Source organism: Podarcis vaucheri (assembly GCF_965113315.1).
Source record: "Podarcis vaucheri genome assembly, chromosome: 4".
NCBI lineage: Eukaryota > Metazoa > Chordata > Lepidosauria > Squamata > Lacertidae > Podarcis > Podarcis vaucheri.
The window spans coordinates 8211829-8234209 of record NC_138762.1 but is presented as its reverse complement, the minus strand read 5'-3'; the positions used below and the strand labels follow the sequence as shown (position 1 = coordinate 8234209).

Genomic DNA, 22381 nt, shown 5'->3' with positions numbered 1-22381 from the left:
GGATAACAGACTACCGTATTTTCCGTTTTATAGGGCGCACCGGACCATAGGAGGGGGAGAACAGGACATTTTTTTTCTTTTTCCTGTTCTCCCCCTCTAAAACAAGGTGCATTCAAGGTGCGTTCACCCGAAGCCTCCGGAGCCCAGCGGGAGTTTTGGGTTCCTTTCGACCTGCTCTTTGGGGCAGGCGGGGGGGAGCGCCGCCTTCCCGCTACTCCCCGAGCTTGTGGGGCTGGTGGTGGGTGGAAGCGCTGCAGCCTTCCCCCCACCTTCGTACAGCTTTCGTAGCCTCTGCAGGACAGCGGGGTGAAGGCACCCTGCTGCCCTGCTGAGGCTTTGCGCAGCTAACCCCGAACTAGAACAGCAAGACAGAGCGCTGCGCAGAGCGCTCCGTCTCCCTGTTCTGGCTTTGGGCTTAGCCGTGCAGCCTGCATTCGCTCTATAGGATGCACACACATTTCCCCTTAATTTTTGGAGGGGAAAAAGTGCGTCCTATAGAGCGAAAAATACGGTATGTACAAATAATGTTTTCTAGCCAGTAAGCTGACTGTGGTAAGATTGGCTTGGTTCATGGAAAGCTTAGTCACAATAACATGCCCCAACCACCGACACGCCTCTGGCGCTTACTCGAGCTGTGTAGAACAAGTTTTCCAGGAGGCTCTGGTCATAGTGGGGGTCGTTCAGCTCACTGTCATACACCTCACTCCCGGGAGAGATACATTCCAGGGGAGAGCCTGTACCATCCAAAAGGCGCAGAGGGGAAGAACCAGAACTGTGGGGGAGAAAAGGAAAGAAGGTAAATATGTACATTATCTAGCTACATACACAGATATGTGCATGCACACAGTAACGTTGAATTCAGCACTGTCCTAGCTTTTTGGTTTTTATCCAGCACCACTCTGCTAGGTGATGTACAGAACACAAATGATTCCAGTTGTAGATAGGTAGCCGTGTTGGTCTGCCATAGTCAAAATAAAAAAATTCCTTCCAGTAGCACCTTAAAGACCAACTAAGTTAGTTCTTGGTATGAGCTTTCGTGTGCATGCACACTTCTTCAGATACACACAAATATTAGAACACAAATGAGACTGAGTCTCTAGCTGTGTTAGACAGAATCTATTGTATTCATGATGACCCTTGTTGCTAGAGGTCTCCCCACACATTTCACATCTTACCTGCCCAGCAAGAGCTGGATTGCTGTGTTTTCAGCATGTAAATCAAATTCTGAGCCATCAGGCAGTGGCTGAAGAGGCTCTTCAGTGGCAGATATGAGGCCAGGGTGCAGGTTTTTAAGATTCCTGGATAAGAAAATATGGCAATAAAGATGAACTAGGCACTTCCCAGGCATGGTACACTCTGGATGCTTTGGACTACAACTCCCATCAGCCCCTGAAGTCATAGTGAATGGCCAGGAGTGACGGAAGTTGTAGTCCAATTTAGCCAAAGGGCACTAGGTTGGGTAAGGCTGAACTGGGGGGGGGGGGTGTTATGATATTAAGCAAGGATAAATTACCAAAACCAATGAGGTTTGCTTGGTGCCAATATTAGCATTATTTAGGCACCAGGCATTTAAACAAATTTTATTGCTATAGGCTGCAGTCCTATATACATTTAACTTGTAATAAATCCCATTGGACTTCAGACATATTCCTGCAGCAAAAAAACCCTAAAAACAATCTGAGCCCCTCTCTAGTTCAACAGGCTTCCATTTTCACTAATTTGAGTAAGAATTCGGAAAACAGGGTACCGAATGAGTAAAGATGATTACAGACTGTTGGACCAATCTACTGATTCCATCAATTTAGTATACACACACAAAGTTAGATCATATATCTCTGAAATGAGATGTAAATGTACACATTTCATGGGTTTTTTCTGATATAGAGTTGGCAACTTGCATATTCCTAATTTAGCAGATGTCAGAGATAGAACCATAACTATTTTGTCTGTGTCTATAGAATTGTTGGCCCCAAACTACTCTGAAAAAGTGATTTGATACATACTGCTTTTATTAAGCATCCTGAATGCCATTATATCCATGACACAAATATTCCCACATACTCTCCCAAACTCACTTTTCAACTAGTTTGGAGACATCCTGCTTCATGGTCTGAAGTTCATAAAGCTGTATATCGGGATCGGGATTCGAAGTCATTGCAGACACTACCATAGCGTTTCGGAGTCTATTGCCTCTATCCAAAAGGGCTGGGGAAAAGAGAACAAGAGTGAACACTGAATTTAAAATAACAACTGTACATACTGACTTATGGGTGAGCCATTCTTTGACCACTCCTATAGGGGAAAGTGCAACATGACAGAACTTTTTAAAACAATAACATCGTAGATGAAACCCAACTGTTTATATACATACCTGAAAGGAGATCTTTTGTGGGTGGGTTGTTGCAAGAAAGAACATGGGCAGGTTTGGGACTTTCCTTAGCCGACCTCACTTGAGCCTCAAGATCAGAGCCACCGGAAAACAATCCTTGTTGTTTTGGATCATTTGCATTGACAGAATCATTGTGCCCTTGGAGGTGGTGTTGGTGAGGTCGAAAAAACCCTTCTTTTAGGTTCTCGGAGTTCTCCTGAAAGTACAAGTGATCCCTGCCCCTGTTCCAAAACATAAGCACCATCACAAAGTTTAACTCAAGGATGGTTTTTCCAAAATGCCCCTAATGCTGTTCTGGGCATGCATATAAGGTACCAGTATAACTGACAGGGAGAGCTGAATAATGGGGACAGAAAACACACCCTTGCCTTCAGAGTACTGCAGAGTGAAGGGCTAGGGGACATTCTGGCCTGCAGAGTTACTTGGGCACTGAGACATTTGGCAATATGTTCTCCTGAATTCCATTGAGGAGTGCAATCTCCTTCTGCATCACCTGACAGAGGTCATCGTCACTGAGGGACACAGAGACAGGGCTCATGAGCCGTTTTGCAACCCAGGATGTTCAAGTCATGGCTTCACATGAACTGGGAAGAGACTGGCACGCCCACCCACCCTGAAATGCTTATGGGTAATGACACCAATCCACTTTGATATGCATAACAGACACCTATGCAGCTTCTGATCTGCTTAAACAGGGGTCAGAAAACTTTTTCAGCAGGGGGCCGGTCCACTGTCCCTCAGACCTTGTTGGGGGCCAGACTATATTTTTTGGGGGGGAGGGGGAAGAACAACGAATTCCTATGCCCCACAAATAACCCAGAGATGCATTTTAAATAAAAGCATACATTCTACTCATGTAAAAACACTAGGCAGGCCCCACAAATAACCCAGAGATGCATTTTAAAGAAAAGGGCACATTATACCCATGTAAAAAACATGCTGATTCCCGGACTGTCCACAGGCTGGATTTAGAAGGCGATTGGGCCAGCCCCATCCCCCGGGCCTTAGCTTGTCTACCCATGTGCTAAAATAAGCTTTCCCGAGGAATACTGAGCTCCCTGGGTGCATAATGGAAGCCAGAGTTAAGCCCATTAGCAATTTTTTAAAAGGACTTTAAACAGGCATAAGACTTGCTAGCAGCCGATAGTCCTGTCCAAAACAGATACATGAGAATGCAAAACACAATCAGGTTGGTTCCTTCCCAGCAGTGGAAAACCTAGACCACGCCATTCTTCAAGGGAGATGTGCAATCTTGAGTGGAGAGTGCTTTTCCCAGACCAGTTGGTTGCCAATTTCCCATCAATATGAGATTATGAGACAAGGAACCAACTGAAGACAATATGGCCTCTCTTTCCATCTAAGATGAGCTCCAGCTGCTCTCCACTTACAAATTAAACCAAAACAAAAGTGGCCAGCACCCTTTCCTGGGTCTCTTGAGGGCCTGCCCTTTCTAGGTTCAGAGGCAATCGAATACGCGAGAGCCAAAGGCCTTGGAGGCAGCTCCCCAACCCACCTAATGGGGTACTAAACCCAGAACAGCCACAGGACCTTGGGTGCCTCCTTTTCCCTTGAATACATGCTTTGGGAAAGTGAATGGACCTTACAAGAAAAATGGCAGTTGATACGACCCCATGAAGCCTTCGTGACGTTGCTGAACTCCAGTTCCCATCATCCCCGATATTTGGCTGTGCCAGTGGGCTGATGGGAGTTTTGAGGGTCCCACCTCTGGAGGGCCACATGTTCCCCATCCCTGCCATCACTTAGTTAATTTCTACCTTACCCTTCCTCCCAAGGGAGCCCAGGGTGGCAAACAACAGGTGAGAAAATGACAAAAGCCTATTAAAAGGCTTCACAACACAAACAAAAGCCTCCACCCTGACAAATGTATGGCTCAAATGTATTTATCTGTCTCTTCATCTTAAAACATTCATTGAGATAAAAATGGGGAAAAAAGAGAAAAACACCTTGGTGTGGTGGCCCTACTACTGCTAGCGGACTCTCTTCCAACGATATTCGTGCTAGCCGGCCTGTGAGGCTGCGAGGGTGCGAGGAATGGGTTAGAGTCAGCCGTTTCTTTGGTTCCCCGGACTGACAAACCAGCACTGAAGCTGACGTCTGTGTTTGGGACGGAGCTGTTGCTGTCATAGGTTTCGGACAGCGGTTCCAGAACAAGAGATACCTGTAAGAAAATGTTTGAAAGGGCTCAGCAGTAGTAGTTAGCATTTGGAAAGCGAGTTTTTTCATCGCTTCACACATTATTATTATTTATTAAATTCGTTAGTAGCTTTATCTTTTCATGCCCACCTCACCATGTGTTGAACTTGGAGCACATGTCTGACATGGGGTGGGGGTGACCATTAAACAGGGAAAGGTTTGAGACTTACCTGCAGCTCTCCCATCTTCTCAGATGTTGGTGAGACAATGGTGAAAAAACCGCTGATTGGGTGACTTGGAGAGAGCTGTGCCAGCCCATTGATTTGCACCCGGCCAATTGGAAGGTGATTTGGTTTGGCCATTACTTCCAGGACAAGAGCACCCATATCTGTAGGAGGCAAAACAAACAAAAATAAACGAGCTCAATAAACAAAACGTGAAGAAACAGCACAATGTGTGCTTTTACTTCAAGATGCAGAAACAAATGGCTGAGCTATTCAAGCTACCCTATACAGTGGTACCTCTGGTTAAGTACTTAAGTCGTTCCAGAGGTCTGTTCTTAACCTGAAACTGTTCTTAACCTGAAGCACCACTTTAGCTAATGGGGCCTCCTGCTGCCGCTGCGCCGCCAGAGCACGATTTCTGTTCTTATCCTGAAGCAAAGTTCTTAACCCGAGGTATTATTTCTGGGTTAGCGGAGTCTGTAACCTGAAGCGTATGTAACCTGAAGCGTATTTAACCCAAGGTACCACTGTATATGAAAACCAGTTCCTCACCTCCATCTCTTAGCCATGGCTGGATACTTACCATGATGGAAATAAGAAACTGGTATGGAGGTGGCCCAGGCTGGTGCCTGGAACAAGGGGTGATGGAAGGACCTGAAATGGGGAGAAAGTGAAAGGGGCAATGGGAAGGGGTGTCCCTCCCACCAAAAATAATAAATAAAATCCTTCTAATGCAGGCATCAAACTGAGGGACCATCAGCTAGCAACTTTTATAAGGCTCTGAAAAAGCAGAAGTTGCCCACCGATTATGAGAATGAACCTTATCTGCCAGCAATGCAGAATAATTTCACTGTTTGTTACATCTCATTCTAAGCTGACTCACTGGGACTTGCCTTGAAGGGGCAAAACACATCCATTGCCTTTCATTTAATAATAATAATACATTTTATTTATACCCCGCCCTCCCCAGCCAGAGCCGGGCTCAGGGCAGCTAACACCAATAAAATCACAGTAAAAACATAATGGGGGGGGGGAACTAATTTAAAATACAGGTTTCAATGCGATTTAAAATGCAGCCTCATTTTAAAAGTAGCCGATTTGTGCTTTGGCAGCTTGTCCAACCCTAAACTAACAAACCACATGCTCAGACTTCAAAGAAGTAGCTGTACCTGTCAGATAGGAGACAAACTGTTTTGGTCCACACCGAACTGGGTAGCGGGTCGTAGTTTTGAGGGTTTTTTGCTCGGCCTGCGAGGTATCCCGGGGAACAAAGGCTGTCCCGTCCGATGTTTCTCCCCACCACCTCACCCGGATAAGGAAGGAAGCAGGTGGCTTGGCAACCATCCATAAGATTTTGCTAATGGTCAGCTTCAGAAAGCAGCGCAGTTGTCCTTCTACAAGCGGAGGCAAACTTGTAGAGGGGGAGATATCACTGACGTCTGTGGAGAAGAGGTAGACCACAGCATTACTATTTATCCAAAACAGGCCAGTTAGTTTATTTCTTTTTTAAAATGAACTTTGTTTATCATCTTTCAGTTATTACATAGTAACCCAATAACATCCAAATACACAACAAAACATTGGCTTCTCTTCTCTCCCCCCCCCCGGTCCATAGTTCATTGTTTTAACTTCTCTCCCCCCCCCCCCCGTATGTTTTCTATTTTCTCTCCTATTCCTTCTATTTCAATTTTACCTGTTACAAAACGGAGCTGTGCAATTTAGGTAGTTCTGTCCCTAGAATAATTCCCAAATTCTATCAGTGCTAAATTGTATTTTGACGGTTGCTTTTCTTTCTTTGTTTTGAGCTGTTCTTGCTGTTGTCTGCAAGGCACCTCGAGTCCCTTGCCAGGCGGCATATAAATATAAATGTAGTTGTAGTAGTGATAATAATAATAATAATAAATTTAAGGTATGTGGCGAGCCCAGTAATCATAATATTAATAAATTTAAGGCATATGGTGAGCCTGGTAATAATAGTAGTAATAATAATACTAACAAATTTAAGGCATGTGGGGAGCCCGGTAATAATAGAAATAATAATATTAATAAATTTAAGGCATGTGGTGAGCCTGGTAATAATAATAAATTTAAGGCATGTGGTGAGCCCGGTAATAATAATAAAAAAATTAAGGTATGAGGTGAGCCCGGGGGGAAGGGTTGTCGTTTTAATAATAATAATAATAATAATAATAATAGTAAATTTAAGGTATGTGGTGAGCCCGGGGGGAGGGGTTGTCGTTTTAATAATAATAATAGTAAATTTAAGGTATGTGGTGAGCCCGGGGGGAGGGGTTGCCGTTTTAATAATAATAATAATAATAATAGTAAATTTAAGGTATGTGGTGAGCCCGGGGGGAGGGGTTGTCGTTTTAATAATAATAATAATAATAATAATAATAATAGTAAATTTAAGGTATGTGGTGAGCCCGGGGGAGGGGTTGTCGTTTTAATAATAATAATAATAATAGTAGTAGTAGTAGTAAATTTAAGGTATGCGGTGAGCCCGGGGGGAGGGGTTGTCGTTTTAATAATAATAATAATAATAATAATAATAATAATAGTAAATTTAAGGTATGTGGTGAGCCCGGGGGGAGGGGTTGTTGTTTTAATAATAATAATAATAATAATAATAATAATAATAATAATAGTAAATTTAAGGTATGCGGTGAGCCCGGGGGGAGGGGTTGTCATTTTAATAATAATAATAATAATAATAATAATAATAATAATAATAGTAAATTTAAAGTATGCGGTGAGCCCGGGGGGAGGGGTTGTCGTTTTAATAATAATAATAATAATAATAATAATAGTAGTAGTAAATTTAAGGTATGTGGTGAGCCCGGGGGGAGGGGTTGCCGTTTTAATAATAATAATAATAATAATAATAATAATAATAATAATAATAGTAAATTTAAAGTATGCGGTGAGCCCGGGGGGAGGGGTTGTCGTTTTAATAATAATAATAATAATAATAATAATAGTAGTAGTAAATTTAAGGTATGCGGTGAGCCCGGGGGGAGGGGTTGTCATTTTAATAATAATAATAATAATAATAATAATAATAGTAAATTTAAAGTATGCGGTGAGCCCGGGGGGAGGGGTTGTCGTTTTAATAATAATAATAATAATAATAATAATAATAGTAGTAGTAGTAAATTTAAGGTATGTGGTGAGCCCGGGGGGAGGGGTTGCCGTTTTAATAATAATAATAATAATAATAATAATAATAATAATAGTAAATTTAAAGTATGCGGTGAGCCCGGGGGGAGGGGTTGTCGTTTTAATAATAATAATAATAATAATAATAATAATAATAATAGTAGTAGTAAATTTAAGGTATGCGGTGAGCCCGGGGGGAGGGGTTGTCATTTTAATAATAATAATAATAATAATAATAATAATAATAATAATAATAATAATAATAGTAAATTTAAAGTATGCGGTGAGCCCGGGGGGAGGGGTTGTCGTTTTAATAATAATAATAATAATAATAATAATAATAGTAGTAGTAGTAAATTTAAGGTATGTGGTGAGCCCGGGGGGAGGGGTTGCCGTTTTAATAATAATAATAATAATAATAATAATAATAATAATAGTAAATTTAAAGTATGCGGTGAGCCCGGGGGGAGGGGTTGTCGTTTCCTTCCCTGCCCACCTCACCCACCAATTCGGGGTGGGTCGATAATGGCAGCCCGCCGCGCCCCGTTACTTTTGCGGGGTTCCCCCCGAGACCCCTCCTCACCTTTTTTCTTGCGGCCGGACCCCGGCCGGGCCGGGCCAGCCGCCTTGGCCTTCCTCTGCTTCATCCTCCCGACTAGGCCCCCCGAGCCCGCTTCCCGCTGCTTAGCAACGGCCGCCGCCGCCGCGCGGCCTTCTGGGAAACCGGCGCCAACGGCGGGAGGAAAGCCCGGCGGGGACTTCGCCGCCTCCGGTGCGACCTCCGACCTCCAGAGGGCGCTGCGGGGCTGCAGGCGCCGCCAAGGAAAGGCGTCTCCGCGGGGGCCTTCGGTAGCACCGTAGAGATAAGAATATAGAGGAGCATTCCAGTTGAGGTACCGCGGCTCTGCTTCTCTCAAAAGCGCAGGGATGGAGAACAAGGGAGAGAGGGAATAATGGCAGCAAAGAATAACGGCGGGTGAAATGGGTGGAGTATTCAGATTTAGCAAAATCAACGAATTTAGTAATTATTAGTAATTATTATGATTACTATGATTATTAGAATTAAAAACAATTTTAGATTTTAAAATAATATTAAGAGTGTTATTTATTTTTATTTATTTTTAAAATTTATTGTTTATTTAACATAATTGTTACAAAATATAAGCAAAATATTACAAATAAGCACACACATATATATATAAAAGGAACAAAAGAGAGAAAAAGAAGTAAAGAAGAAAGAAGAAAAAATAAAGAGAAAAAAAGAAAAATTGGAAGAATCTCTTCCAACTTAATTCTACAAATATCTCAATATGAAAATAATAAAAAAAATTCATTGATTAACTTCCACTACACTTCCTATATACATTTTAAACAAGATTGTATCTGTTATTCCGTATTTTTCCCATACGATCTCACACAAATATTCTAATCAATAAGTTTTCAAAATTTTTCATAAATCTATTCTAAACACATACCTTACATTTAATCCTTGTCCACATAAATAGTCATTATTAATTAATTTTAATTTTAATTGTGATATTGATATCAACATTATTATTAACAATAATAAATTATTATTTTTGTGATTATTATTACTATAAAATAAGAAAATTCCTTCCTGTAGCACCTTAAAGACCAACTAAGTTAGTTCTTGGTATAAGCTTTCGTGTGCATGCACACTTCTTCAGATACACACAATTATCTGAAGAAGTGTGCATGCACACGAAAGCTTATACCAAGAACTAACTTAGTTGGTCTTTAAGGTGCTACAGGAAGGAATTTTCTTATTTTGACTATGGCAGACCAACACGGCTACCCATCTGTAACTATAAAATAAGAGATCAGGAAGAGTATTTAAAGAAGAGTGGAAAATGTTTGCAGGTTGAAACGTTAGCAGGGATGGAACGGATTCAGCAGTTTAAAGTATATGAAGGTATGGTTGAGAAGGGGGGACAATAACAATTATTGAGCAATTGGAACATGCAGTCACAATGGGTAAATATACAGAACCGCGGAAGGGAGGGCAAGGGAAGGCGATGATTTTGACTGCATGAGTGAATTGAATATGAACATTTGTAATGGAAAAAGTATAAATTTATTTCAGCTTTTAATCATGGAAAACTAAAGAGCGACTCTAGACTTTACTATCTCTACGGCGCCGCCCCGCCTCGCTCATGCTCTTAAAACGGAACCGCGCCTCCCAGGGTGCACCGCGGCCGCTCCCGTTTGGAATCTTCAGAAACTCTATTTCCCAGCACGCCTTGGGGCGCGGGGAGGCGTCCTTCCGGCGCGCAGAGGCTGCTGGGAGCGGCTGGCCGGCGGCTCCTTCTGGGAGGGCGGGGGCCGGATCCTGCCCCTTCGCCGCCGCCGCCTCGCCTCTCCCCGCTGCCCTCGCCATGTCCGCCTTGGAGAAGGAGCTGCAGCTGGGCCGCCTGCCCCCTCGCCCGCCGGGACCCGCCGGGGGAAGCGGCCAGGCCCTCCCCAAGATGCGCATGGGGTACGCGGGGGGGGGGGGAGACGGGGGGAGGCGGGTGACGTCACGCGGAGGGAGATGACGTCACGCGGCGGGGGACCAGGGTGGCGGCGTGGCGTCATGCGGCTGGGGTGGGGAAGGGGGCGCCGAGTGCAGGAGGGGGCGTGGCTTTGGGGAGGATGAATGGGGCAGGGCGGGGTTTGCCCAGGGTTTATTTTGGGAGTGGGTGGGGTGGGGGGATTTTCCAGAACACGCGTGGGTGGGAGAGTCTTTTTTGGGGGGAATGATTGTCTGCAAAATGAAGGGGGGCTCTGAAGGGGGGGAGGGGGAGGGGGCGCTCTCTGCTTTCAATGGAAGCCTTGTGTGTGTGTCCTAAATATACATACATTGTATGTATATTCTCATGTATATGTATTTTCATATCTCTCTCTCTCTCTCTGTGTATATATGTGTGTGTGTGTGTGTGTGTGTATATATATATATATATATATATATATATATATATAGGTAAAGGTAAAGGTACCCCTGCCAATATATATATATATATATATATGCAGGTTTTGGTGTCTTCGGGTGTCTTCCCGTGTAAGAGTCGGGGTGTCTGTGCGACGTTTCGACGAGGTCTCACTCGTCATCTTCAGGCTGGTGCTTTCGGCTTCTTGTTACTTGAAATTCTTCCAGTACGAAGTATCCTTTGTTACTTTCTCACCAAGCTTTGGAAAAGACTGAACTTTAACAGGTTTGTACTCAGCCATTTTATCTTTATATTTTGCTACTTGAAGAACTTTTACTGTACTTAAGATAAAATGGCTGAGTACAAACCTGTTAAATTTTTCCAGATAGGTGGTGGGATCTGTTTTTATAGGTTGGTAGGTAGGGTCTTGGAGTAGATTTGATAGTTTTGCTTGGTAGTCCGATGTGTTCATCACAACAGTGGCGTTGCCTTTGTCTGCTGGGAGAATGATTATGTTGTTGTCTTTCCTCAGGTTGGTGAGTGCTTTCTGTTCTTCTTTGTGTAAATTGCTTCTGGGTGGTTTGCTGGAGCAGAGGATGTTGGTGACTTCAAGTCTGATTTTATTGGCTTCATCTGGGTCGATTTTGGTCAGGCTAGCTTCGACTCCGCATATGATGTTTTCCGTGGGGATGCGTCTCGGGGCGACTGCAAAGTTGAAACCTTTGGAGAGTACTTTGGTTTCAGTTGGGGTGAGGATCCTGTTTGATATGTTATGTACTGTTTGTTTCATGGGTTGTTGTGGAGGGTGGCTGGGCTTCTGGCGTTTCTCTAGTTTGTAGAGTTTGTTGGTGTGTCTGTCTGTCTTATGTGAGGTCTCAGTTTGTGTTAATCGCCAATGGATACCAGAAAAACAGGGTTACGAAGCTAATCCAAAAAGAAACACCCCCCAAAAACCAAGACACAGAAGAAAACAATGGCATGGCCCTCCTTCCTTATATCAAGGGCACTACAGACAAAATCAGCAAAATCCTCCATAAACACAATATCAAAACAGCCTTCTGCACCAACCAAAAAATAGCCAATATCCTCAGAAACCCAAAAGACAAAATCCAGCTGGAAAACCAAGGGGTCTATGAAATACCCTGCAAAGTCTGCCCAGCCACGTACATTGGACAAACAAACAGACGAATAAATGCACGTATCGCAGAACACAAGAATGCCGTCAAAAAAGAAGAAAAAACTTCCTCTCTTTTCCAACACATGAAAGAAACAGGACATGAAATTAATTTTGCAGATTCCAAATTGCTCTTTAACATGGAACATCACCACAAGAGAATAATCATGGAAGCCATCGAGATAGAGAAACACCCTCACAACATGAACAAGCGTGACGACACGTCCCGCCTGCCAGACATCTGGAAATTAGCCCTCCCCACAAAAACCGACACCAGAACCAGAGGCACACAGAACGCCGTCACCAATCAACCACACCAGACCCAAACCCAGACCCTCTCCACAGACATATTACAGACTCCATCCAGTAGCCAAACTATAGTGGCACCTCCGGATGCTGCACCCCCCTGCAATCCCTACACAGATCTGGCTGGCACAAGGCACAAAACCATAGCTCGCCCCTATACACGAAGCCAAGCCAGAGCACAACTAAATGCAGCACAGCAATCTTCTCAGAAAAACTCTTCACAAGCTCAAGAGGTCAAGACACGAAAGCTTTAGCAACTAATCTACACTTAATGACCCACCCAGTGATATTCTGAATATCACTCATGAAATCACCCAAGATATCCCTCAAGTAATTAAGGAACAAAAGAAGAAAAGGCACACTAATCTAGGAACTTCCTCTTTGCCCAGAACGTTGGAGGCTATACACCACACCCCTCAACAGTATTTATAGGAACTCAAACACCAGACTCTGCTCTGTTCCAGTAACAAGAAGCCGAAAGCACCAGCCTGAAGATGACGAGTGAGACCTCGTCGAAACGTCGCACAGACACCCCGACTCTTACACGGGAAGACACCCGAAGACACCAAAACCTGCATTCCTGTACCCGTGAAAATCTACGAAAGCATATATATATATATATATAGTGGTACCTCAGGTTAAATATGCTTCAGGTTACAGACGCTTCAGGTTACAGACTCTGCTAACCCAGAAATAGTATCTTGGGTTAAGAACTTTGCTTCAGGATGAGAACAGAAGAGTGGTGGCAGTGGGAGGCCCTATTAGCTAAAGTGGTACCTCAGGTTAAGAAAAGTTTCAGGTTAAGAACGGACCTCCGGAACGAATTAAGTACTTAACCCAAGGTACCACTGTATATACACACACATATATACAGTAAGGGATGCGGGTGGCGCTGTGGGTTAAACCACAGAGCCTAGGACTTGCCGATCAGAAGGTCGGCGGTTCGAATCCCCGCGACGGGGTGAGCTCCCGTTGCTCGGTCCCAGCTCCTGCCAACCTAGCAGTTCGAAAGCACGTCAAAGTGCAAGTAGATAAATAGGTACCGCTCTGGCGGGAAGGTAAATGGCGTTTCCATGCGCTGCTCTGGTTCTCCAGAAGCGGCTTAGTCATGCTGTCCACATGACCCAGAAGCTGTACGCCGGCTCCCTCAGACAATAAAGTGAGATGAGTGCGCAACCCCAGAGTCGTCCGCAACTGGACCTAATAGTCAGAGGTCCCTTTTCCTTTACATATATACAATGTGGATATGCGTGGATATGTATGTGTGTATCATGGGGGTTTGACATAACCCCAGAGCCACACTCCTCCATTGTCTCCTGAGACAAATGCCAACAGCAAATAGGGGTTATGTGATGTGTAATATGGGGGGGGGGTGGAGTTGTATTAATGAGGTGCCCAGTTCCTAAGGACAGGGCAGAAGTATGTAAAAGTGCCTGCTTTCAAAGGGTAGATAACAACAGCTGCGGTGTTCATACGGTGTTTTCTGAAATGCATTGCGTACAACAGCTCTGCAGGGTAGGTCAGCCTAGTTTTCCACTCCCCCCCTGCCCCCATGGGCTGAGAGTGTGAGAGAGTGTGCTCTCCAAGGTTGGTTCATGAGCAGGACTGAATTTCTGCATGCAAGGAGGTGCTCTGAAGACAATAGTGCACCGTAAAAAGCACTGCTCCTTGGTTGCAGACATTGGCAGAGGCCACCTGGGGAATCCCAGGTTGACTGCTGCTTCTGGCCTTCTGGCGTGGGGCGTTGCAATTTCTTCACCCTTACCCAAAGGGTTTAAGGGGTCCTTTTATTTGCCCGGTGAGAAAGGATGGAGAAGGGGATTCTCCTGGAAATTGAAGGCTGTCGTTTGTGATGTGAAAGCTTAATGCGCTTCTTTCTTCATTGTAAAAGGGTAAAGGGACCCCTGCCCATTAGGTCCAGTCGTGGCCGACTCTGGGGTTGCGGCACTCATCTCGCTTTATTGGCACAGGGAGCCGGCATACAGCTTCTGGGTCATGTGGCCAGCATGACTAAGCCGCTTCTGGCGAACCAGAGCAGCGCACGGAAACGCCGTTTGCCTTCCCGCTGGAGCGGTACCTATTTATCTACTTGCGCTGGCGTGCTTTCGAACTGCTAGGTTGGCAGGAGCAGGGACCGAGCAACAGGAGCTCACCCCGTCGCGGGGATTTGAACTGCCGACCTTCTGATCGGCAAGTCCTAGGCTCTGTGGTTTAACCCACAGCGCCACCCACATCCGGCCTTATGCCATGGGGTGTCCAAAGGGTTTAATGGGTCCTCTTTTTTTTGCCCGGTGAGGAAGGATGGAGAAGGAGATAGAAGGCTGTCGTTTGCGATGTGAAAGCTCAATGCACTTCTCTCTTCATGTACGTGTTGTAAAAATCACATTGTAATAGTGGCAACCTCAAGGCAGCAACCAGCTCAAAGAATTGTGTGTGTGGGGGGGTCGTGCCTGATCCTGAGCCTGGTGCATGAGATTCCATCAGAGGTAGGTGATGGGCTGCATCAATAGGAGTATAGCATCTAGATCAAGGGAAGTAATAGTGCCACTGTATTCTGCTCTGGTCAGACCTCACCTGGAGTACTGTGTCCAGTTCTGGGCACCACAGTTCAAGAAGGACACTGACAAACTGGAACGTGTCCAGAGGAGGGCAACCAAAATGGTCAAAGGCCTGGAAACGATGCCTTATGAGGAACGGCTAAGGGAGCTGGGCATGTTTAGCCTGGAGAAGAGGAGGTTAAGGGGTGATATGATAGCCATGTTCAAATATATAAAAGGATGTCACATAGAGGAGGGAGAAAGGTTATTTTCTGCTGCTCCGGAGAAGCGGACACGGAGCAATGGATCCAAACTACAAGAAAGAAGATTCCACCTAAACATTAGGAAGAACTTCCTGACTGTAAGAGCTGTTCGACAGTGGAATTTGCTGCCAAGGAGTGTGGTGGAGTCTCCTACTTTGGAGGTCTTTAAGCAGAGGCTTGACAACCATATGTCAGGAGTGCTCTGATGGTGTTTCCTGCTTGGCAGGGGGTTGGACTCGATGGCCCTTGTGGTCTCTTCCAACTCTATGATTCTATGATTCTATGATTCTATTCTATGTTCATCCAGCGCAAGCAATGCATGGGGGCTGTGAGGGATCGCGGGGTGTTCTGTTTGCAAAAAGGAGGGACTTGAACCCTACATGCAAAGAGGTGGTGTTTAGGTCCAGGAGTGAGCGGGGAAGGAGAGGACGGTGTTACCAGATTGTGGCGCTTGCTGGCCATTTGCCAGGGAAGGCTGGGTGGGGAATCGCTGAAGGGAACTTGCTGTGCATGGATGATGCAAAGTGACAGCGGAAGGCGTCTCTCTGGGAGGGGCCGTCGCTCGCTGCTTGAACACACCATTTGCACGCAGAAGTCCCAGGTCCACTCCCCAGTGAAAGCAATAAAAAAAAAAAAACACTGGCAGCAGAGCCAGCCGCGATCTCTGCCCGAGACTTTGCGGTGAGAACAGCTAACCAGCCTGGACCAGCCTTCCCCCAGTCTTCATGTTCTCCAGATGTTTTCGACGCTTCACTCCCAGCAGCCTTGTGGGAGTCCAAATCATCCGGAGGGCACAAGGTTGGGGAAGCTGGCTCTGCACCACATCTGGCTATGCTTCTGGCAGATCTGAGCAGCTTTTCGGAGGACGGAGGCCACCTTGAGCTAATAATCTCAGCTTCTGTTTGCACGGTGAAAATAATGCTTGAGGCGAGACTGTTTTGGTGTTGCTGTAGGGAAGAAATTAGGCAAGCGCCACTTTCCTGGCTGGAGTAGTTTCAGGTGAAGCTTCGGAATACAGTGGTGCCCCGCAAGACGAATGCCTCGCAAGACGGAAAACCCGCTAGACGAAAGGGTTTTCCGTTTTGGAGGCGCTTCGCAAAACGAATTTCCCTATGGGCTTGCTTCGCAAGACGACAGCCCATAGGGAAATCTCCAGGACAGCGGGGAAGCACAGCGCGTCTTCCCCACTGTCCTCGGACCTCCTCCGATGGCTGGCAGTGGGGCGGAAAGACCTTCTCCCCGCGCCAGCCTTCGGAAGGCTCCTCCGAAGGCTGGCGGTGGGGAGAAAAGCCCTTCTCCCCGTGCCAGCCTTCGGATGGGTGTCCTGAAGGCTTGCGGTGGGAGGAGGGTTTTCCTTCCCACCGCCAACATTCAGAATGCTGTTCTGAATGTTGGCGGTGGGGAGGAAAAACCCTCCTCCCACCGCAAGCCCCGGGAACAGAGGAGAAGCGCTGCGCCCCTTCCCCTCTGTTCCCGTACCTGTCCTGAAGGCTTGCGGTGGGGAGAAAAGCCCTTCTCCGCACCGCCAGCCTGGCAAGCGGTTTCCATAGGAACGCATTAATTGATTTTCAATGCATTCCTATGGAAAACCGTGCTTCGCAAGACGAAAAACTCGCAAGAAGAAAAAACTTGCGGAACGAATTAATTTCGTCTTGCGAGGCACCACTGTACAGTCATACCTCAGGTTACAGACGCTTCAGGCTGCGTTTTTTTTTTGGTTACGGACCCGCTGAAACCCGAAGTACCGGAACGGGTTGCTTCCGGGTTTCGCTGCTCGCACATGCACAGAAGCGCTAAATAGTGCTTTGCACATGTGCAGAAGCACCGAATTGCATCCTGCGCACGCGCAGAGGCGCCTCTGCGGTTTGCAAACGTTGCGGGTTGTGAATGTGCATCCAGCACGGATCACTGTACAGTGGTACCTCGGGTTACATACGCTTCAGGTTAAAGACTCCGCTCACCCAGAAATAGTTCTTCAGGTTAAGAACTTTGCTTCAGGATGAGAACAGAAATTGTGCTCCGGCGACGCGGCAGCAGCAGGAGGCCCCATTAGCTAAAGTGGTGCTTCAGGTTAAGAACAGTTTCAGGTTAAGAACGGACCTCCGGAACGAATTAAGTACTTAACCTGAGGTACCACTGTATCTGGTCGTGAGAGAAGGAGATTTAGCCCCCAAACCTGTGTCCCTGTAATCTCATAGAACACCTTATTTGTATGGCATGTGTTTGGCCTTCTCAGCCCCTGATGCATCCCTCCAGCAGGTGAGGGGGGTGTCTTGTGTTCGAATCCTGCTTGCAGGTTTCCCACAGGCATCTGGTTGGCCGCTGTGAGAACAGGATGCTGGACTAGATTGGCCATTGGTCAGATCCAGTATGTTGTTCTTATGTACCCATCAACCTAAGTCAGCATGTATAGCAGCCAGGGATGATGGGAGTTGTAGTCTGGCAACATCTGGGAGGCTGCAGGTTGCTGGATGTAGATCAGGCATAGGCACCTTCGTCCCTCCAGGTGTTTTGGGACTACAATTCCCATGATCCCTAGCCAACAGGACCAGTGGTCAGGGGTGATGGGAATTGTAGTCCCCAAACATCTAGAGGGCCGAGGTTGCCTATGCCTGATGTAGATCTTAGTCTTCCTTACATTCAGGCCCGGGATGATTGTGAAATGTCTGTGTGCTAACCTGTGATATTATTTCTGTTACCTGGCTCCACTATCCACCAGTATAGATTTCTAAAGCTTTCTTTGGTAAATAAATGAAATTTTGAGTTGCTGGCAAAAGATGTTCAGTGATGGAGCCTGGATTAATTTATGGTACCCCAGGGGAATCCAATCTGTAATGAAAGGAATGGCTGTAACTTTCTTCTCCTTCTTTTAAACTGCAAGAACGAGGCTGTTGTTGCACATAAAGGGCCTTCCTGCACACAGCAAAATACTTCTTAAGCCACCCAGGTGCAATATTTAAGCATCGTGTCTCTGTTTTCCAGGCCTGGAAGGAAGCGCGATTATTCTGCTGTCCCGTGGAGCCAGTACTTCGAGTCCATGGAGGATGTTGTGGTTGAGAGCGACTCTGGCAAGGATATATCCTTTTCCCCTCCTTTGTTAAAAAAAATCCTGATTTATAGGGTCCTCTGTTGCGCATGTAGCCATAAGGCCCCTGTTTAGAAGCTGCCACCCTCTACGCTGTGTGGCTCCCGGCAGATGGCCTTGGGTGGTGATGTTTGCAAAATGTTTCCCTGATTGAGCTCGCTTTGGGTGGCAATGAACCGTTTCAGCGCTGCCAAAGGACGGTGCCAAAGTCTTCTGGGCGTAAAAAAATAAAATAATGTCCTGTTGACTGAGTGACGATGTGTTCCTGGGAGGCTCAGACGATGTTGCAGCTTGCATCTTAACTCGGAGGTCTTTCTCTTTTTATTTTGAGAAGGTTACCATGTCCTTAACTGTTCATACACTTTTCGAATTTACAAGAGTGGGTCCGAGGGTCCCGTCTTACTGCTTCTACACGGCGGAGGCCATTCTGCCCTTTCCTGGGCTGTGTTTACCGTAAGTGAACAGCTGATTGCACGTCTTTTCCTGCGGTTAATATTTCGTTGTTTACGGAGCCCCTTCTGCTTGCGAGGCGCCTTTACAGAATAAACCCGGAAAGCGTCCTTCGGGATGAGAATCCCTGTTGCGGCTTGATGGCCGCAAGCAAATGCGTTGTGGTTTTCCAGCACAATAGCTGCCTTGTTTTTAAAGGCTACGACGGAGAGCAGGGCACCTGCTGTGAGTGTAGAAGAGAAAACCATACATCGTAAAGACACCACAGTCTCCATTAACCTTTATTCCAAGGAGGCAAGATTGTTGAACCCCCTGGAATCTTACCACTCTGTGTTAGTGTGTAGCACTATACAGAGACACACACATGAACCCCTCTCCGTCCAGGCAAGCATAGAGGCATTATTGCGCTTTCAGGAGGCTTCCAGTCAGGCAGGAACACAGAATCCCACCCTTTTAACTCTGCGCTGCATGAAACAGACTTTTCTTCAGTTTAGTCCTGCTTCTTCCAATATTGAGCTTCGTAGTGAGGGGCATATTTTTTTCTGACTAAGCACCGGGAAGAACTTTGTGATGGCAAGAGCCTTTTGACAGAGGAAAAGGCCCCTTCAGAAGGTGGCAGGCTCTCCTTCATTGGAGGTATGATGATGATGATAATAATAATAATAATAATAATAATAATAATAATAATAATTTATTTCTACCCCTCCCCATCTGGCTGGGTATCCCCAGCCACGCTGGGCGGCCTCCAACAGAAGGCCAAAAATGCACTAAAACATCAGCCATTAAAAGCTTCCCAAAACAGGGCTGCCTTCAGATGTCTTCTGAACGTCATATATTTGAATTAAATTTATTACAGTCCCAGGCCAGACTCACATACCGTACTAAACAAATCAGAAATACAGTACTGTAAAATTAAGTTTAAATTAACAATCAATATAATGATAAACAATACAATTATGGCAGTAGTTAAAACATCATATAGTTGTTTATTTCTTTGACATCTGATGTGGGGGCGTTCCACAGGGCGGGCGCCACTACCGAGAAGGCCCTCTGCCTGGTTCCCTGTAACTTGGCTTCTTGCGATGAGGGAACCGCCAGAAGACCCTCAGAGCCGGACCTCCGTGTCCAGGCTGAACGATGGGGGTGGAGACGCTCCTTCAGGTATACTGGGCCGAGGCCGTTTAGGGCTTTAAAGGTCAGCACCAACACTTTGAATTGTGCTCAGAAACGTACTGGGAGCCAGTGTAGGTCTTTCAAGACCGGTGTTATGTTGTCTCGGCTGCAGCCCCCAGTCACCGGTAGCTGCAGTTTCCGAGACAGCTTCGAAGGTATCCCCATGTAGACCGCGTTGCAGTAGACCAAGCAGGAGGTAACAGAGATTCGGTGATCACCTTTCAGGGATTCTGCAGCTGTGATCCCTGCATTGCAGGGGGTTGGACTAGATGACCCTAGCGACCCCTTCTTCCAACTCTGCAATTCTATAAGCTGCTGCTGCTGCTGCCAGTTAAGCTATCCCTGTTTTCCCCCCTAACCTAGTGTCCTCATTTGTTTTCAAACTACAACTCCCATCAGCCCCAGCCAGAAGCGTCCCAGGTCAGGGAAGTCTAGGGTACATGGACCAATGGCCTCACTCTCCCCTGTATCTCCTAGTAGAGCTAGGAGAGACTTGTCCTAAACCCCAGAGAGCTGCTGCCAGCCAGGGTAGGCAATACAGATCTCAATGGAACAATGACCTGACTTGGTTGCAGGCGGCTTCCTGTTTGCTTGGACCATTGATGAAAGCAGAACATTGCATGGGAAATCCGATGCAGCATAGCTCTTATGAACTGGCTTAAGGCAGCAACCCTGTGTCCACTTTACCTGGGTAGCAAGCCACAAGATTTTCTTCTGAGCAGACATGCCTAGGTTTTCGCTGCTACCGACTTGCAGAAATCCCTCAACCCAGCCCCTGTTTGCCCTTCCTTGGATTCCTGCAGCCCAATAAATTAAGATAAGGGGAACCTCAATCCTCCCAGGGGCCATTGGACTCCAACTCCCATCAGCCCCAGCCAACATGGCCTGTGGGATGATGGGATTTGGAGTCCAGCTACATCCACAGGCCACAGGCTCCCCATCCCTGGCTTAAAAGTTGGAGGGCATAATGGCTTCCGCAGTTGCAGGCATCCCTTGTCTCCTTGTCTCTTGAGAGCCTTTTCAACAGGCATTCTCCGCCGCTGCTGGGTGCGCCTGGTTTTTTGCCACCCAGTCGATTTTCCTGGAACAAAAGGCCTATTTTTAAAACCCTTGGAGCCTCAATGCCGCTTAATCACTGCAATTCCAAAAATATGTTATTTATCTGGCAGGAACAAATCACGAAGCGTCATCGTCTTTGCAGCAGGGCTCTTGTTTTTCATAAGTGTGGCTGGTGCAAATCCCACCCCACCCCCCTTATTTTGGGAAAGACTGGAGCTTTTTTCCCTATTTCCACCATTCCGACTGAGAGTTCACACATCTCCCCACCCAGTGCAAAGGAAACTTTGATCCTGCACACTATAGGATGCAATCGCTGTACTGGGTTCAGGTCTAAGGAGGAGCCGGCATGCAGATGGTTGTCTTCAGTAAATGCCACGAGTTGAAAGTTACAGAATTGTAGAGTTAGAAGGGACTTCCAGAGTCATCTAGTCCAACCCCCTTCAATGTAGGAATCTCAGCTAGATCATCCATGGCAGATGGCCGTCCAACCTCTGCTTAGAAACCTCCATGAAGAGTTGAGTCCACTGTCAAACAGTTCCTACCCCCAGAAAGATCTCCCTCCTTTTTAGTTGTTTGGATTTGTAAGCAGTCAGGAAAGAAGGAGGGGCAGTTTTTGGATCAGCCCCAACCATCCTCTTGTACTGATTTCCACTGGATCACTCACCTAGTAGATCACGATCCTCTTATTTCTGCCTGCATCCCTAATAGTTGGACCATGGGTAGGCAAACTAAGGCCCGGGGGCCAGATCCAGCGCAATCGCCTTCTAAATCCAGACCGTGGACGGTCTGGGAATCAGCGTGTTTTTACATGAGTAGAACGTTTGTTACATGAACAAAGACATTGGATTCTTATCTCATTATACATGACTAAGCCATTTCTCACCTTCTCACCCCTTGCCTTTTCCTGTAAGACCTATTACAGTCATTAAGAGTCGTCAACAGGCTCATCTCAGCTATCTGCCAATCTCCCATTCCCACCACCCTTCTGAGTAATACCCCTCCCCACCTTCTCACTATATAGAAGGATCTGGCAACTTCTGTTTCAGTGTATCTGAAGAAGTGTGCATGCACACGAAAGCTCATACCAAGAACTAACTTAGTTGGTCTTTAAGGTGCTACTGGAAGGAATTTTTTTATTATGAGTAGAACGTGTGCTTTTATTTAAAATGCATCTCTGGGTTATTTGTGGGGCATAGGAATTTGTTCCTTTCCCTCAAAAAAATATAGTCCGGCCCCCCACAAGGTCTGAGGGACAGTGGACCGGCCCCCTACTGAAAAGGTTTGCTGACCCCTGACATTTTGTTGTGCCTACTTGTTTCCAAAATCTGTTAAATTAGTTGGCGTTTTCTCATGACTTTTTAACTCTATGTAATTGCATTAGAGAGGTTTTCTTTCTGACAAAAATGGTTAAGCAGTACATATTGTTAAAATAAGTAAAATAAATGTTAAGACCTTCACACCAGGAGCTTTATAAATTTACT

General features: G+C 46.0%; 2 protein-coding genes across 3 annotated transcripts in view; one reads left to right on the top strand and one right to left on the bottom strand.

Annotated features, from left to right (window-relative positions):
- Window positions 1-8675, bottom strand: part of C2CD3 (C2 domain containing 3 centriole elongation regulator) — a 60666-nt gene extending 51991 nt beyond the window's left edge. Inside the window, exons 1-8 of the mRNA XM_082219684.1 lie at window positions 8510-8675; window positions 5937-6206; window positions 4774-4931; window positions 4354-4568; window positions 2372-2610; window positions 2076-2205; window positions 1176-1298; window positions 628-772 (exon numbers count right to left, since the gene is read on the bottom strand). Coding sequence (XP_082075810.1) covers window positions 628-772; window positions 1176-1298; window positions 2076-2205; window positions 2372-2610; window positions 4354-4568; window positions 4774-4931; window positions 5937-6206; window positions 8510-8573 — 1344 coding nt within the window. The 5' untranslated portion in view covers window positions 8574-8675. The remainder of the gene's footprint in view (window positions 1-627; window positions 773-1175; window positions 1299-2075; window positions 2206-2371; window positions 2611-4353; window positions 4569-4773; window positions 4932-5936; window positions 6207-8509) is intronic.
- Window positions 8676-10239: 1564 nt separating this feature from the next.
- The window catches only part of PPME1 (protein phosphatase methylesterase 1), a 46428-nt gene continuing 34286 nt past the window's right edge, over window positions 10240-22381 (top strand). Inside the window, exons 1-3 of one of the 2 annotated variants that reach the window (XM_082219470.1) lie at window positions 10240-10423; window positions 18116-18210; window positions 18580-18671. In XM_082219470.1, the coding sequence (XP_082075596.1) occupies window positions 10323-10423; window positions 18116-18210; window positions 18580-18671 (288 nt within the window). In that variant the 5' untranslated portion in view covers window positions 10240-10322. The remainder of the gene's footprint in view (window positions 10424-18115; window positions 18211-18579; window positions 18672-22381) is intronic. The other variant, XM_082219471.1, reaches the window with a different exon arrangement.